Source organism: Molothrus ater, chromosome 6, assembly GCF_012460135.2.
Source record: "Molothrus ater isolate BHLD 08-10-18 breed brown headed cowbird chromosome 6, BPBGC_Mater_1.1, whole genome shotgun sequence".
In the NCBI taxonomy this organism is placed as follows: domain Eukaryota; kingdom Metazoa; phylum Chordata; class Aves; order Passeriformes; family Icteridae; genus Molothrus; species Molothrus ater.
The window spans coordinates 19274756-19290455 of record NC_050483.2 but is presented as its reverse complement, the minus strand read 5'-3'; the positions used below and the strand labels follow the sequence as shown (position 1 = coordinate 19290455).

Here is a 15700-nt window from a genome sequence, read left to right as displayed (position 1 = left end):
AATCCCTTTCCATCTAGTGAGGTATCTATGATATACAAATGCACCATGGCAAAAGACCTGTTAGCTGAAGCTGACATTTCACCATGATGAAGTGGCCTGACCCACCCCTGAGGCAACAATGTTGTTGTGCTTGTGAATCTCTTCCTGAATCACCAAAGCTTTGAGCCTGATCTCAGCCCTGGGCATGAAGGGAGGCAGCAGCATCACTGAGGTGAATTGCTGTTGGACTGACACTGCCAACAAGGAGAACACTGTCTGGAGCATTGCCTCCAACTGGTGTCCCACAAAATCCATCAATGACAGCCTCTAGGATCTGACATGCTGTAGGGATTAGGAGGTCTTGCTAGGTGCAGATGTAGGTAGCAAGCATGACTGCACAGCCATCTGAGCCTGAAAATGTTGATCTCACACCTCAGAGTCCTGCTCAGGCTGGACCCAAAGCATCAGGTGAAGTGTTGTGTTGGGCTGTGCCAGGCTCCTGAGCCAAGCAGGTCTTCCCTCCAGCACATGCCCTGGACATTTGTGTGCTTTCCCAACACAGGCATTTCTCGCATGGTTTCCATGGTCTTGAGCTGTTTCCATGTGAGCTGTTTATGCCTGGATTTAATGGGCTTTCCTTCCATCATTAAAATCTCATAAATTAATCCACTGTTTATTTGCCTGTCCAGAGTCTTGTTTGTTCGTTGCAGTTAAATATTTTGCATGGGTTGTCAAGCAGCTTCTTCCGGCTTGTCCCAAAATCAAAGGCACAGTCGCTGCCTGCAAGCCAGACTGCCTGCTTTGGAAGATTATCAAAGTAAAGCTCACAAAACACCCCACAATTATCTCTGCCACAGCTGGCCGAGGCCTTGCTTTCAGCATTTTACTCAGTCAATAAATCTTCCCCCACTTTTCTCTGCCTCATTCTCTTCTGTTTTGCGGTAATAATGGCCAAGTGTGTGTGGGGGAGCTGCCAGTGGCTGCCCATCCCCAAACACACAAGGGGGAGCAGGGTTATGCCTCTGCCTCCCTGGAGGACAGGCTGAGCTCAGCCACACAAACAAACATTGCTCACACACATAAGTGACTCTCTGCATATCCCTCTTAAACCTCTGAGGCAAAGGTTTTATTTGCCTTTTTTTCAGTAGCCCAGAGAAAAAACAAAAGAGATCCTGCTATTATTAAAGGGATGCATAAACTCTTCAATCATCTTTATTTAAAGAATAGCTTCTACGGAACCTCAAAATAATAGATTCCATGATTTCTGTGAAGAAAATCCTAGAAAGGCCACTTAAAAAAATCTCACATCCACATATTTCCTTGTCAAGGCTATATAAATTGCCCAAACTGCAGAAAATGAGAACCTGAAAGGGAATTAAATCATCAGTGAGTCAAAAGATAGTTTTCTAGACATTTTCGTTGTCTAAGCTGAGACAAAAGAAGTGAGCAAAAAGCATTTCTAGGTGGCAGCAAGTATATTTCTACAATTTTTTAAGGGCCAAGATCAGCTGCTCCCTTCTTAACACTAAACATTACCTCAAGGTCAACTTATTCTACAAATACACACATTTGATCCACCAAGAATAAGTATGGCCTCTGCTTTTTGGCTCTGTTGTGTACACAAGCTCACATGTGAAAATAAATATTCTTATGCACACATTCACACTCTCTACCTACATGCAAATACATATGTAATATTTTAGGGAAGAATAGAGTAATTTAGGTTGAAAGGGACCTCTGGATGTCACGTGGTCCAGCCCATCTCTTGGTGCTAACTTGAAAGTTGTGTAGCTCACAGCCTTACCTTGCCAGGATGTGAGCTCCTGCAAGGATGGAGACATTCCTTTGTCACCCCAATATAAGTTTGCCTGTGAGTACTTGCATCATTTTACAGAGAAAAAATTCTCTTGAATAGTATATCCACTTATTAATAGGCTTTAGCAAGCTTGAGGTAAATTAGATTTCTATCTTGAGTTAGGAAAAGAATGAGAATTTGAAGGATTTGAATGAGAATTTGAAGGATTGAGAGCTTTACAAAAGCTCTGAGTGGTGGGTAGTTATTTATTAGTCAGACTTTAAAGAGTGCTGCTTCAGGAAGGAGTGAGACCCCCACCCCATACACCAGAGACACAGCTATTGTCTGCCTTGTATGGTGAGATGTATCAAACTGAGTGTCAGTTTCACAGAGATAATTAGATGTGTGTAATTAATTTTCTCTGGAATCTGAATCAGATACAATTCATAGATAAAAGGCTTAATTAAAAGGGAATAATAGCCATAGGTTAAGAAGCCCCAGCCTGGCCAGGATGATTGACTGCCATTCTGGAAATTAGAAGGCATGAGTTCAATTCCCCACTCTACCATTGTTTTTCCCTGGGACCTTGAGCAAAGTCACTTCACCTCCCTTGTGCTTCATTTTCCCATCTGGAAAGAGAACTTTGTAAAGATCTACAGGCAAAGGGGTCTATGACTACTGAACAATAAGATTATTTCAATGCAAGATTCCACTACTGGAATAAAAAACATACAGAATCTTATTGGATGGAAGGAACAGTTTTTCTTTTGGTAATGATAATAGGGGCAGAGAGGGGGGATGGAAAGGTTTCAGCACAAAGAGCAGCCTCTTTCCTAAACTTAGAGCAGCAGTGGACTCTCCCTGGTCGGTACACCAGGCACAAGGGAAAGGCTCAGCTCTGAGGAGCACAAAGGGCTGCATTTAATTTCCCAGCCAAAGCCGGAAAAAAAAGGAAAAGAAGAAGAAACAGTTTGGTGGTCCTTTTTTATGGAGTCAGTAAAAATCATTAGAGGAGAAGATAAGCTTCCAGCAACCAGGCTTCATGAGGTCATGGAGAGTCAAGTGAGACAGAGCAGCAAGGCTCAGTGGTAGGGAGCTCCAGCAGGCACAGTAATTAGGTTATCAGTGACAATGAAACAAAAAACCAGTCGTGTGAGAAGGCAGACAGGTACAGGCATGGATGGGAGTGTTTCACCTTAGAGATATATGGCTTGTTTCATGACAAGGCAACCCTGTTACTCAGAGTTTAATACTCAAGGGAAAAGGTTGTTACCTAACCACAATTAAAAAAGAAAAAAGAAAAAAAAAGAAAGAAGAGGAGGATAGAAGGGGAAAAAAGAGCTAGTCTCATTAAGTTTCCTTCATGTCTCATCTTTCTAGTCTGCTCTCTCTTTTTACTATCAAACTCCATGAAAGCAGTCATCAGGGCTGTCAGCTGCTTAGAAGGCATGCTGACAGCTCTGTGCACTCCTTGGATCTCTCTTTGTAGAATTTAGACAGCACACTAGTGGAGAAAGACAGGATCTGCACTTACTGTGGCAGTCCTGAGTCACAGTCTGAGGTTGTTTCTTAAAAGGGTACTTCCAGCATAGCTTAGATATCATATGAGGTTATGCCAAATAATAGAAAGATGTTACCATATTAGAAATGCCAGGAAAAATGAACTTTTAAAAATAACAAAAAAAATCTTGTTTCCTTTGGCAGTGAAGTCAAATGTAACAACATGTGCTTCTGGGTGAAAATAGGGAGTAAAACCAGCTAAAATCCAACTTTAAAAATGGCCTTTCCTTGTGGTCCCACAAGTTTTCAAGAATAGCAAATTCACAAGCAGAAATACAACCAAAACATGCTATCATAGTTTAAATAATCTGTGCTATAGATGATGCTTTAAATCAGTCCTGCAATCTGAAGAAACTTTCTCATATATCATCCTCTGTGTTTTTTTAAAGCTATTTTTCTCACCACAGAAGTGGGCAGGCCTTGCAGAGAAAGTGAACATATTCCTTCCCTCTGGTCTGTTTTCTTCCTCTGGCTGGCACTGTGAAACTCCTGTGTGTTCCTTAGACATGCAAACCATGCTGACATTTCAGGTGCATGTTGCCGCGTAGCTTGGGTGTTTCTGGGCTGAAGACCTTGGCCAGCCTCATGGCATCCATGATCTGATAAACCACTGGACAACAGATCCTGCCCGTCTTCATCAGATAATGGATAGTTTCTGTGTGTCCTCCTCTCTGTTCCCTGCAGAGTACACAGTGATCAATGAAAACTGCCCAGGAGCCGAGTGGAATATCATGTGTCGGGAGTGCTGTGAATACGACCAAATCGAGTGCATCTGTCCAGGACAGAAAGAAAGAGTGGGCTACACCATTCCCTGCTGCAGGAATGAGGATAACGAGTGTGACTCCTGCTTAATCCACCCAGGTATGTTTGTGGCCATGCTGTGCTCACACCAAATCTTTGGCCAAGGCATCATGGCAGATGCTGGGCAGGGCAATGGTGAACAAGCACATCTCACTGAGGCATGGGATTGTCCTGCATTTCCTTCATCTGCCAGCTGACAGCAGTAAGACACTTGGCAAGGCTCCCCCAAAGCAGGTAGGCATCACTTGCCAAAAAACCCAACACTTTCTACTAGCAGTGTTGTCAGGATGTCTTGGGCAGGCTTGGAAGCTGCCAAGGGGTGACATGATAGCTGGCTTCACACCAGGAGTGTTTTGGTGGTACTCTTGGTTGATTTGCATCCCCAAAACAAAAAAGGAGAGATAACTTGGAAGTCCCACAAGCAAGGTGGAAAAAGAAAAGTGAAATGTGGTAGGAGGAGAGAGCAGGAGGAGCTAGGACCAGTTTAGAAGTCATCAGAATCATTTAGGCTGGGCCCAAGTTGCATCAGCACACACATTCAGACTACTTAGAGAGGCGTTTACACTTGGAGCAATGAGATTTAGAGGTTTGGGCAAGTCAGACCAGGAGTTTGGTTCCAAATCTCAGAGTCTGAGCTGCCTAGGGCGTAGAGGTTGGGTATGGTTCCCAGTGGGAGAGCTGTCAGCACCTCTGCAATTAATAACGTCATTGGCATTTTCTGTGGAAAAGACAGACACTGCTCCTCTTCCCAGAGGACAATCCCCCTTGGCTTTCATCTAACACAGTGGCTCTCTTTTTAGGCTGCACCATCTTTGAGAACTGCAAGTCCTGTCGCAATGGCTCCTGGGGAGGGACACTCGACGACTTCTACATCAAGGGAATCTACTGTGCAGAGTGCAGAGCTGGCTGGTATGGAGGGGACTGCATGAGTAAGTGTCCTGCACAGGCAGGGGGGGATGGCAGGGACAGGGAGTGGTGGGACAGAGCCAGGGCTGTGCTGTGCCTTTCCAGCTATTCCTGCACAGCGACTCTTGCAAAGGCCACGAGCAGGAGAAGACAAACATAACCAGGCAGTAAGCAGATCTACAATTAGGAAAAAAACTTCTCTCCTAGTGCTTGTCTGAGAGGAATTGGACTGGGCCTCATGTCATGGTGGATTAGAACCCTACTAAATGTCTGTTTGGGTTTGGTTTATTTTAAAACTTTAACTACCGTGACTCCGGAAATCTTCTGTAATCTGGATTTCTTGGACTCACGTCATCATAGCCCCTGAGCATAAGCATAAACATTTACAAGGGTAACAGCTTTATCAAAAAGAGCTTACCCTCTGTCCTCCTTCAAGCCCTGCCAGCCCCAAGGATATCCCAGGGTTTCCTTCCTCTGCCACACATCTTCAACACACTTCAAGGTGCCTCTAGAAAACACTGTCTTGTAACTTCTGATTATGTCACAACAATGAATGTTTCAGGCCCCAGCAGCAATATCTAAAGGTTTTGTTCCTGACAGTGTACAAAAGCTCCGGCTTTTTATTTTGCTAAATTGTTAATCCCAATTCTGTTTTTCAATAATGAATTCCATCAGCTAACTGTGTAATGTTTAAGACTGGTATTTCCTTCACCAATTTCCCACCAGTGAAGGTGAAGCTCTCTTTCAATTTTTATTGACTGTCTCTTTGTTCATATTTCACTGGAAGGGATAAAAGCAGAGTCTGCTTTCCCTACTCTGTTCTGTCTATTGGGCTATATACCTTAGGCTTGTGTGCTCTTAGTCATTGATTTTAAAGCAACAATTTAACTTGCTTTCACAACACTGCCCATGACCATTCAGGCGGTGAAAGCATATAAAATAAAATCATTGCTTCAAATAGCAGAATGTGGGGAATCAACATGCTTCAGCAACAGACCTATCTCAACTTTGAGGCTTTGGAAGTTGATCAACTGAGTCCCCTGCTGTTTACGGTGTGATATCTGAGAACACTTTAAAGTCCCATTTTCTCTAGGTGCATGCTAGAGCTTCTCTGGAATTTTCTTTAAAAGAAGAGCCATGAAATAGTCATTAGCTCATCTAATTTTTCCTCCATCTGCCTGAATATATTGGTTGCCTACAGTATATCTCAGTTTATTCTTCCCACTTGTATTGAAACAAACACACCTTCACACAGAGGTCTATTTGGATATTTCTGCAGTACTGAAATTTTGGACAACTTAGTCTTATAACGTTTTTCTTACTACTTGCTCTTTTAAGGGACCCAGTGTGACACTGAGGCTGTGTTCTCTTTCATGTGGTTCTGTGCTGGGGTGAGGTGGGGTAGGAAGGTCAGACAGTGCTGTTGTCTCTTCCACTCTTACAGTGGGGACACAGAGGATAGTTGTGACGCCAGCACATCCTGAGCTCCCCTTTTGTGGCTATCTCAATTTTGGCCTTGATGGTAGGCTCAGGCATGGAGAAAACCGCGTGTCTGGAAAGCAGCGCATAACCATGATGGGTGCCGGATACCGGACTGCGCCTCTCGGCGATGTGGCTTTGGGTCTGGAGGGCGGCCAGCAGTAGCCTTGGAATGCCCGCAGGCACAGGCTGCTGGAGCCGTGGATGTGCAAGCACACCTCAGCTGGGAGAGCACAGGAGGAGCCATCTCTCTTTGGTACCTGCATACGGCATCACAGCTCAAACTTTGCAGCCAGCCCTCGGTGCCTCTCCAGCGGCAAAGGGCCAAAAATCCCAGAATTACAAAGAAGCGCCAGCACGGTAATAGCGGGATGTAAAAAATCTGCCTACTCCGTCCTGCACTGCCAACGCCAGCGCTGCCGGGCACGGCGTGGCCCGCGCGGGCGGGGGGCGGGCGGCAGCTCCCGCCGGGCTCTGTCTCCCTCTCGCGGGGCCGCCGGGCGTTGCCACCGTGCCGCGCCTGCCGGGCCGGGCCGGGCCGGGCCGGCGGGGAGGGCGAGCGCCGCTCCAGCCGCAACCCTGCACTGCCGTGCTGAGGCAGCGCCCCGGGCCCGGCGCGCCCGGCCCGGCGGGCACTGCAACCCCGGCCGCCACGGGCCCCGCAGGCACCGGCAGCGGCCCGCACGGGCGGTAGGGGGCGGCCGGGGGCCCGCGGAGGCCGCGCCGTGAGGCCCCGGTCATCCCGCGGGATGGGCGCCGGGAGGGGAGCGCGGGGCATGCGGGGGATCTGCGGGCAGGATCAGTGCCTGTACGCGGCAGGGGGAGCGGTGTGGCACGGTCTGGATAGCTCCGGGGGAACAATGAGGCCCAGCCCGCCGCAGCGCTCCAGGGGCTGAGAGCATTGGCCAGCGCAGGGTGAGCCCCCGGGAGGGATCTGTGGGAACTGCCAGCAAAAGTAGCGAGGATAGAGGGCCATGGCAAGGAAGAAGTACCACGGACTGGCCCATGGGTCTGTCCGGTTTGTAGTATCTGCTGGCATAGCTGGAAACATGGGTATGGCTGAAAACCCCCCAAAGGATACCAGATCATTTGGTAAAAACATAAATTACATAGGGTAGGCCAATGAGGTGCTATTAGGAAATAAGCACACTGACTAGATTTAATTGGGTGCTAGGGTATTTCCTAATGGGACTTCTCTTGGATTGAATCATCATGACCCAAGAGGCACATCAGGCTCTGAAACCAGAAGAAAACCAACCCTGAAGAACTCTTTCCTCTGTACCCTGAACTCCAACAGTTTTTGCCAGCCCCAAGTTGTAATGTCACTTCAAGGCACATGCTCCATCAAAGCAGGGGAGAAAGTGGTGTTTTCTAACAGCTGTTCTCAGCTCTGCTGTCCAAATGTGGACCTGGTGCCAGACAAGAGTAACTTGTAGTTTTTGAAACTTTCTGAACATTACTGTTTCACATAATACTGGTGACCAGCAACCAACAGGAAGCAACAAGTTGTGACAAGTGACAGCTGCCTTTCCATATCAGCCTGTTTCTGAATAGCAGAAACCTTTCTACTGTCTTTCTCCTCTTTTCAGTCATCCTGACTTTTGAAGGAGCCTCACATCTGAGATGCAGCACTCAAACAGATGATAATATGTTCTTACCAAAGGTCGTCTCAGGACCTCTCCCTCCATAGACCCATGGGTCTCTGTGGGCTACAACTCAGAGGTCTCCTGAATTTTTTTATTCTCTGTTAGTAACAAGCCTTGGAGGAAATCTTACTGTGGCCCTGAAAGCTGCCTTTTTTTCGGGAACAGGAACGGAACAAGGATGTTGATACTCTGCCAAAGTGGTTTATTTTTTTGTAAATGAGGCAGAATTTGCCAGCATTTGTGTTTATGATGTAAATTATTTTTGAGGGCTTTCCAGGTCTCCTGCAGATTTAGAATAGGAAGAGAAAAGACTCCTTTTGATCAACATATGATTGAACTGTTGGTCTGGGGAGTCAGCCTAACTTCTGCTAGAAGCGCTGGAGATTAACGAGCACAGATTTGATGTGATCGCAAAGGTGCTTCGTGCAGAGAAGGGTGGGAGCAAACCTGAGAACGTTCTTTTGGAGAGGGTCACTGAATGGCTCCTCTTTAGTCTCTGGACCACCTGCTTTGCTGGCCAAACCTACTTCCTCGGCGCCAGTGTTCAGAGAGTTCAGGCTGTACCACAGCAAACAGAGAAGTGTGTTTAGTATGCCGTGCATACAAGTATCTCTTCGCACCAGTTCTTTGGCTTTCCTTTGTTAAAGGCATCGAAAACTCAAAAGCCCTTCAGGACGAAAGGGAAACTTTCTTTGAGGTGGTCCAAGCCCCCTGTCAAACCCTCTGAAGATTTCTAGCAGCTTTGTCCCAGGTTGTTTTTGAGGCAGGAGCCAATGGCAGCACAAGGGCCTGTTTCTTGCTGTGGGAAGGAGCATTATCATTTTCACCACAGCAAATCCTGCTGTACTCATTGAATCCTAATGTGGTTGCTGGGCACACTCATTAATCCTTGCCTTTTACAGAGGGAACTGAGCGAGCCACAGAAGAGGATGAAACACTTTTGAGGAACTCTTCTGAGCGGGATTTCTGTTTCCTTGGGTCCTGCTTAATTAAGGGTAACCGAGGGTAAATGAACAAAGGGTATTTCATTTGAGCAACACTTTCTTAAGAAGAAAGAGGGGGAATTGACCTGCAGTCTTCATGTTTCCCCATAGACCAGATGCAGCAGGATTGATTTCCAGACACTATGATCAATGGGAACCACAGATGCTCAGTACTTCACCAAATCAGGTCACTGTCACCCTTTCTCCCTTGGGAAGGAAGGGCCCGGAGGCGAGTGTTAAAACCCTCTGTTTCAGTCGGAAACATTCATCCTGCGTTACTGGTTAAAAGCTTAGGGTTACTCTAGGGAAACAGACGGAAGCAGCAGAGCTTTCTGTTAGACTGAAGAGGTAAAAAGAAGTGAGAGAATTGCTGTGGAGGTCTTTTGGGTCATTCAACTTTTTGCTTATCCTCATCTGCGGTGTGTAGGCTCTTCTGATTAGGTGACACTGTTAGACTGAATTGCAATTTTTGTCTTGCAGATACAGCCTCATACTACAGCAAAGCAACAGAAGGCTTACCAGGGGAGGTAGCCATGTGCAAGACTCCACTCAGAAAGATGTAGTCAGGAAAGTAGGAACTGAAAAATTAGCTCTGTCTGATACATAGTGACTTAACTGTGCATTTTGCCAGGACATGCATGTGCAGATCACAGTAAGCTCTGAAAAAAAATCACTAAACAACTTTGCATCTTCCACAGAGGAAAATATAATTAACCATATTTTATAGCTGGGGAAAAGGGAGAGGTTACTGAAGGTGAGAGAACTCTCTGGGCTAAAAATGTTCAGCATTCAAGATGAGGAATTAGGACAACTATCCCTGGACAGATGCCTAGGGACAGCTGCAGGATTTTCATGAAAAGATATTGCTCCCCCGGTGTGACCTTGTCTGCTGTTTGTTCAGCTCATTGTCCTCTGATGGTTTTCTTAGATTGGGCACAAGTGACTGGAGCACTTCATTTTATCCTGGTGGTGCTGAAGTACATTCCATAGTATGGTGAAAAACTGAGAGCAGCACAGGCAGAGTGGAACAAGACTAGAGGAAGGATAAGAATGAACCTGAAAGAAGAGATAAGGGCTGTATATTCTATATGTGTCACACTGAGTCATCAGTGTCACGCTGATGATAGGAGGAGCTGTGATGTTTATATATCTTCATTGGCACGGTGGCATTAACATGCAAGGATGATGTAGTGAATCCTGAGGACAAACTTGTCCTCTACAAATATATCAGTTCTTTTTCCTCCTAGAGTCTCCTTATGAGGGACTAGCAACTATGACGTTGGGTGCAACAGATTTTTCTCTCATTCTTTTGCTTGAGCTAATTCAGGTGTTCATTGTAGTTGTGTCACTTTCCCACCAGCTTCCTCAGTTTCAATGGTTGCAAATGTCAGCATGGGCTCCATCAAAACTGTTCTGAGCTGGAGCATCAGCCAGGTGTGTAGGTGGGCTAATTAACAGAGAGGCAAAAGCTGCAAGAAATGGTTTCATGAAGTTGCATTGCAAACCAGGGAGAAGCCATCAACTGCAATTTTCCTAGGGGTACTCTTAGCCTAGAAAATACTCCAATATAGTCATAACTCTTTACAGCCATTGTGTGGCTATCCCAGTATTTTATACACTGCCTTGTAAGAAAGAGTGTATCTTCCTAAGCCACCCCGTCATCCCCTTCTGGTGTTATTTCTACTTATATTTTCTTCAAATGTCTCTTGAAGGTCCTTCACACAATTTTTTTTCTTCTTTTTCTCCCCAGGGTGTGGGCAGGTTCTTCGGGCCTCCAGAGGTCAGATTTTGCTGGAGGGTTACCCACTGAATGCACGATGTGAATGGACAATCCATGTTCAAGCTGGATTTAACATTGAGTTAAGGTGTGTCCTGCTGACTTTTAGCCAGCTCTGATTTCAGGTGGACATTGGGGTGTGTGGGTAACCAAGAGTCAAAGAGAGTCAGCAGCTGTGAGCCCTGGGGCAGTGAAGGTATAGCAACCACTTTGCTTTTGGTACCACAGCTCTTTCCCCTGGTCTGGCTTGTGATGGACAGGCTCTGGACAGATTAGTGCTGTGTTTTCAATTCCCATTAAGGACAGATAGATGCTGAGGAGAGTTTCTCAGGCATTGGGCACAATGTGTGTCTTTAGAGGTGTTTTCAAGACCTTGACAGCAAAGCACCCAATATTTTCTGAACTAAGCTGTACCAGGCTGAACTAAGACATTCTTTGAAGAAAAGATATAAGAATGTTTTAATATAATGTCTCATGCAAGGAGAGAGTTGCCCATGAGTTCTACCTTGCATTTAGCCTTCATTTTCCCTCTTTTTTTTTTTCACTCTTTTCACCAACCATGTTTTCTATCAGCCTCAGTTATTCCTCTCACCATTCCTATGCTTGGAGGATGTGATTGGTTCTCCTGCAAGTCATAGAATCATAGAATCACAGAATTAACTAGGTTGGAAAAGACCTTTGAGAAGATCAAGTCCAGCCTGTGACCTAACACTACTTTATCAGCTAAAATCATGACACTCAGTGCCACATCCAGTCATTTTTTCGACACCTTCAGGGATGGTGACTCTACCACCTCCCTGAGCAGCCCATTCCAATGCCCCATCACTCTTTCAGTGATTAATTTTTTCCTAATGTCTAGCCTAAACTTCCACTCACACAGCCTGAGTCCTATTGTCCTCTCATCGCTCCTCTGAGCTGTGTATGCTTGGATCTGCTAACCAACCCCTAATGCCTCAAGCTCACAGTTCCTGCCTAGTGCAGGAGAGCCTCTTGTTGGGGTAATTAATAATGTTTCCAAATGTACACAGCAGGGTGCTCACACATGGAGCGGGGGGCGGGGGGGAAGTATGGCAGGGGATGGAAACAAACTAGCTAATATAATAAAAAGAATAGCTTCACACTTCACATCAATATTTCACTGACTTTGGAGCCCAGACAAAAGAACTATGCTAGATACATAAACGGTTAAAATACGTTTAAACAGTTTAAATATGTTTGAAGAGAAACTTGATGGGAGGAAGAACAACAAATCAGTTGAAAAGAGCTTGTGGTTTTCCCACACTAATGCACTTTTTTCAGACCTGCAGATGCAAGCCTGTTGTGTAGTTATGAGCTGTTATTGCCTAGATAGCATTGTGTAGAAGACACAGGAAGAATGCTGTGAGGAAGAGTGTTCTGTGCACATGACACAACTTTGCATCAGTGTCAGTCAGCATGGATTGTACCTGCCTTCTTTTTAAGAGATATTGTTGCTGAGGTGTATGATTCGCACAGCCCAAGCTTAGGGAGGTGATATTTTTCTACATTTCTGAAAAGGGCTTTGTTAATTAGGAGGCTTAAAAAGTTCTTTAAGAGCTACAGGTATCACCCTGTCTTTGCTGTTGTGGGGATGGATGTGTGAGAGTGGAAATGGATCCTGTGCATGCATGTAATTATTGAATTACATGCAGAGACCTATCTCTGAGTGAAGTTTTACAGCCAGATGATATCAGATACAAGATGCAAGAAAGGGACCAGAGGTTATTTTAACAAAGAACACTATATTGAAGAGCAGAACTTGCTGTGGCTGCACAAAGGAGACTCTACTCTGTTTTCAAAGCAGTAGAATGGGGAGTGCTGTAGTTAACAGATGTACTAACTCTTTGGAGAAATCAGACTTCCACTCTTGACCCTGAGGGCCACCCACATGCAGACTTGGAAGATATGTCACATGAGATCCATACAGTTCACTGTATGGTTCACGGTTCACTGTTCAACTTTGCTGTTACAGAAAAAGGAAAACTTTAACACAAGAGTGCCTTTCTCTTCCTTGCTATGTCCATCCTTCCTTCCTGCAATCAAATAAACATAATACTAGGTATCACCCTGATGTGAAATAATGTTACGTTTCAACTGTGAAGGTCTCCAAGAGGGAAGCCTGAACTACCAAACTTCTGTTGTCAGCACCTAATTTATCTGAGCTGGCTAACGTTGGAGAATCCTAAAGCCCTTTGCCTAGCCTGGTGATGAGTCTAATGTCTGAATGCCTAGAAATCTCAGCAGATGACATAGCACTCCCAGTGAAAGATCAGGAGCTCTCCTGAAAGTCCACACTTAACCCTGCCAGCCTGCAAGTCCTGCAGGAGTCATAGAGGAAACTTTCTTGGCAAAGATGGAACAGGAGGTCCTCACAGTAGGTAACCCTGTAGTGTGTTGTGAGTCAGTTGACATCTTCAAGATGCACCACCTCAGAGCTGTCCATTGAGGTATTTCAGCAGTTAGATATTGTGGAAAACATGTACATTTAATCTAAAACTTCACCTTTAGGCTACTCCTACACAGAAGGGCAGGTTTACCTAAGCTAAGCAACAGAGCTTGCCTCCTGGGTCTGCCATCCATGTTTCCTTCACTGTATTTTCATATAAACGTGCTGATCCCCTCTGTGGGTGGTAACTGCTTAGAGCTGTAATGCACAGCCAACACTGTGCTGAATCAGCACAACTGCCAACAAAAGAACTCCTTTTTTCATTCTCTCTGTGCACAAATCCTGTTTGCTGCCACTCTGGCTTGCAAGGGCAGGGATGGGGACAGGGTAATACAGAAGGCGAACAAAGTGGTTGTCTTTGCTTACATAGGGCAGGAAGAGTAAAACTCCCAGGAGCACAGATAAATCTTCCCTTGCTTTAAGCTGTGCCATGCAGTCCTTTGGGGGTTGGCTCAGTAGAGTTGTTTTGATAAATAGTGTCCATGTTGTGGTGGTAGTTAGTTTTCTCTGCTTTGTTTTGCCAGCCTTGGGAGTTTTTTTTTTGGGTTGTGATGTACAGGCTTCCTCAGCCTGAGTCATGTCAAGGATGTCATATCACAGTGGAAGTAGTTCACAACTTGCAATTATTTTCTTTAGTGCCTCAGCAGAGGCACAGTTTTAAATATGTCCTTTGGCTAGAAGCTTTCCTCAGATGGGTTGGCCAATGTGTCCACTGCAGCCACTGATGAAATCAAGACAATACTTTTCATTTCATTTTATATCTGATGACCTGCAGCACAAAATTAGCATGCTGAGTTTTATAATATCCAAGAGAATTATGATTTAATTACGCTTTCACTGGTGAGGAAACTGAGGTCTGTTGAATTGTGAGTACCTGAGGCTTAAACAGCAATAGACCTCATGGTCTGTAAAGGGTCCTGTCAGCTGGGCCATGGCCAAGAGGTTTTTAAAAGCTTTGGCAGGTTTCCTGACCTGCCAATTCTGAGTCTTAATCACAGGATCCCATGTCGTCAGTACAGTGTATCTGCTTCTTTGCCAAGTTAAATAAAATGCAAGTCAGAACTCCTATGCCTTTCACATTTTCCACTCTGTTTTCATCATTTTTTGAAACAGAGAAAGCAAACAATTAAAACCAGTATTCTGTGTATGGTTCTTTCATTCCCTGTGCCTATGTCTTGATATTCTTTGTTCAGGGACACGCATCAAGAGACAGTTTACCTTTACATCTATAAATAATACTGGGCATTCCAGAAATTTTCCTTCTGTATTTGCACACATACTTAATTTTAAACAGAAATGTACCAGTTCAGAAAACCAGAAAGTATTTTTAGGATTGGGCCAGGATAAACTGTAGCCTGATAAGTGTTACAAATATGAATGGGTTAATTTGTATTGCTCTGTAACTTCCATAAGGGTAGATCCCTGGGGTATGTTTCACCAGTGAAAGAAGGTTTGAAAATGTAGTGTATAACCTGATACGTGTGAGGATGTCTCTGACAGACCTGACAGAACTAGAATTCAACTCATGCAGTTTATGCAAAGCAAAGTTGAATTATTTCTCTCTAATGTATATTTAAAGCAGATGTTTTGTTTTTTCTTCTACATTCCATCAGATGATTTAAAAAAATTAGGGGCTCTGCTCCATTGGTGCAGCTTCCTACAACTGCTCAGCCATTTCTCTGTAGGTAGTGTACTCCTGATGTTCAAAAATCAGCCATGTAACCTGAACAAAGGTGACTGAGTGAAGAGGCCTCTTAAGTCAGCTCATGAGTTGTCAAGGGAAGGTGGAGGAACATGGAGCCCTGCTTAACATGGGCGCCTGAGTCTCAAGATAAGAATAGTATGAAACAGGCTCCAGAATTCTCTTCCCTTCAGACTGTGAGGTCCAGGAGCAGGTCCAAAATTTGTCTCACCTCTTTGGTGTGAAAATGCAGTCTTTGCAAACCGCGAGGCCCACACTGGAATAGGCAATGTGGGAGATACAGCCTCATCCTAAATACACATCTGCAGCGTTAGGAGTCTTCAGGAAGATGGAGTACATAATTTTCATTTTTAAAATATCCTGCTGAACAGTTAGTAGCACAGCCTCTCCCAGGTCCATTTCTCCTTTTCCTGCTGTACCAAGGCTGAGCCCAGCCCCCTGACCATTGCACATTCTCCAGAGGCACTATGGTGTTGCTCCTTCTGTTTCTCGTTCATATTCTGGTGGGGTGCTTTGGCTCTGTGCCCACCTGAATTCCAGTGGCAGCATATAGCATGGCTGTTAATGAACAAAAGCCTTGCACAGTGGCTGGATCGAAGCTAGGAAAG

At 45.1% G+C, this 15700-nt stretch overlaps 1 protein-coding gene across 1 annotated transcript in view; it reads left to right on the top strand.

Moving 5' to 3' along the window:
- PAMR1 (peptidase domain containing associated with muscle regeneration 1) overlaps positions 1-15700 on the top strand; it is a 55827-nt gene that overhangs the window by 4644 nt on the left and 35483 nt on the right. The window contains exons 2-4 of the mRNA XM_036384251.1: positions 4019-4195; positions 4936-5064; positions 10900-11014. Coding sequence (XP_036240144.1) covers positions 4019-4195; positions 4936-5064; positions 10900-11014 — 421 coding nt within the window. The remainder of the gene's footprint in view (positions 1-4018; positions 4196-4935; positions 5065-10899; positions 11015-15700) is intronic.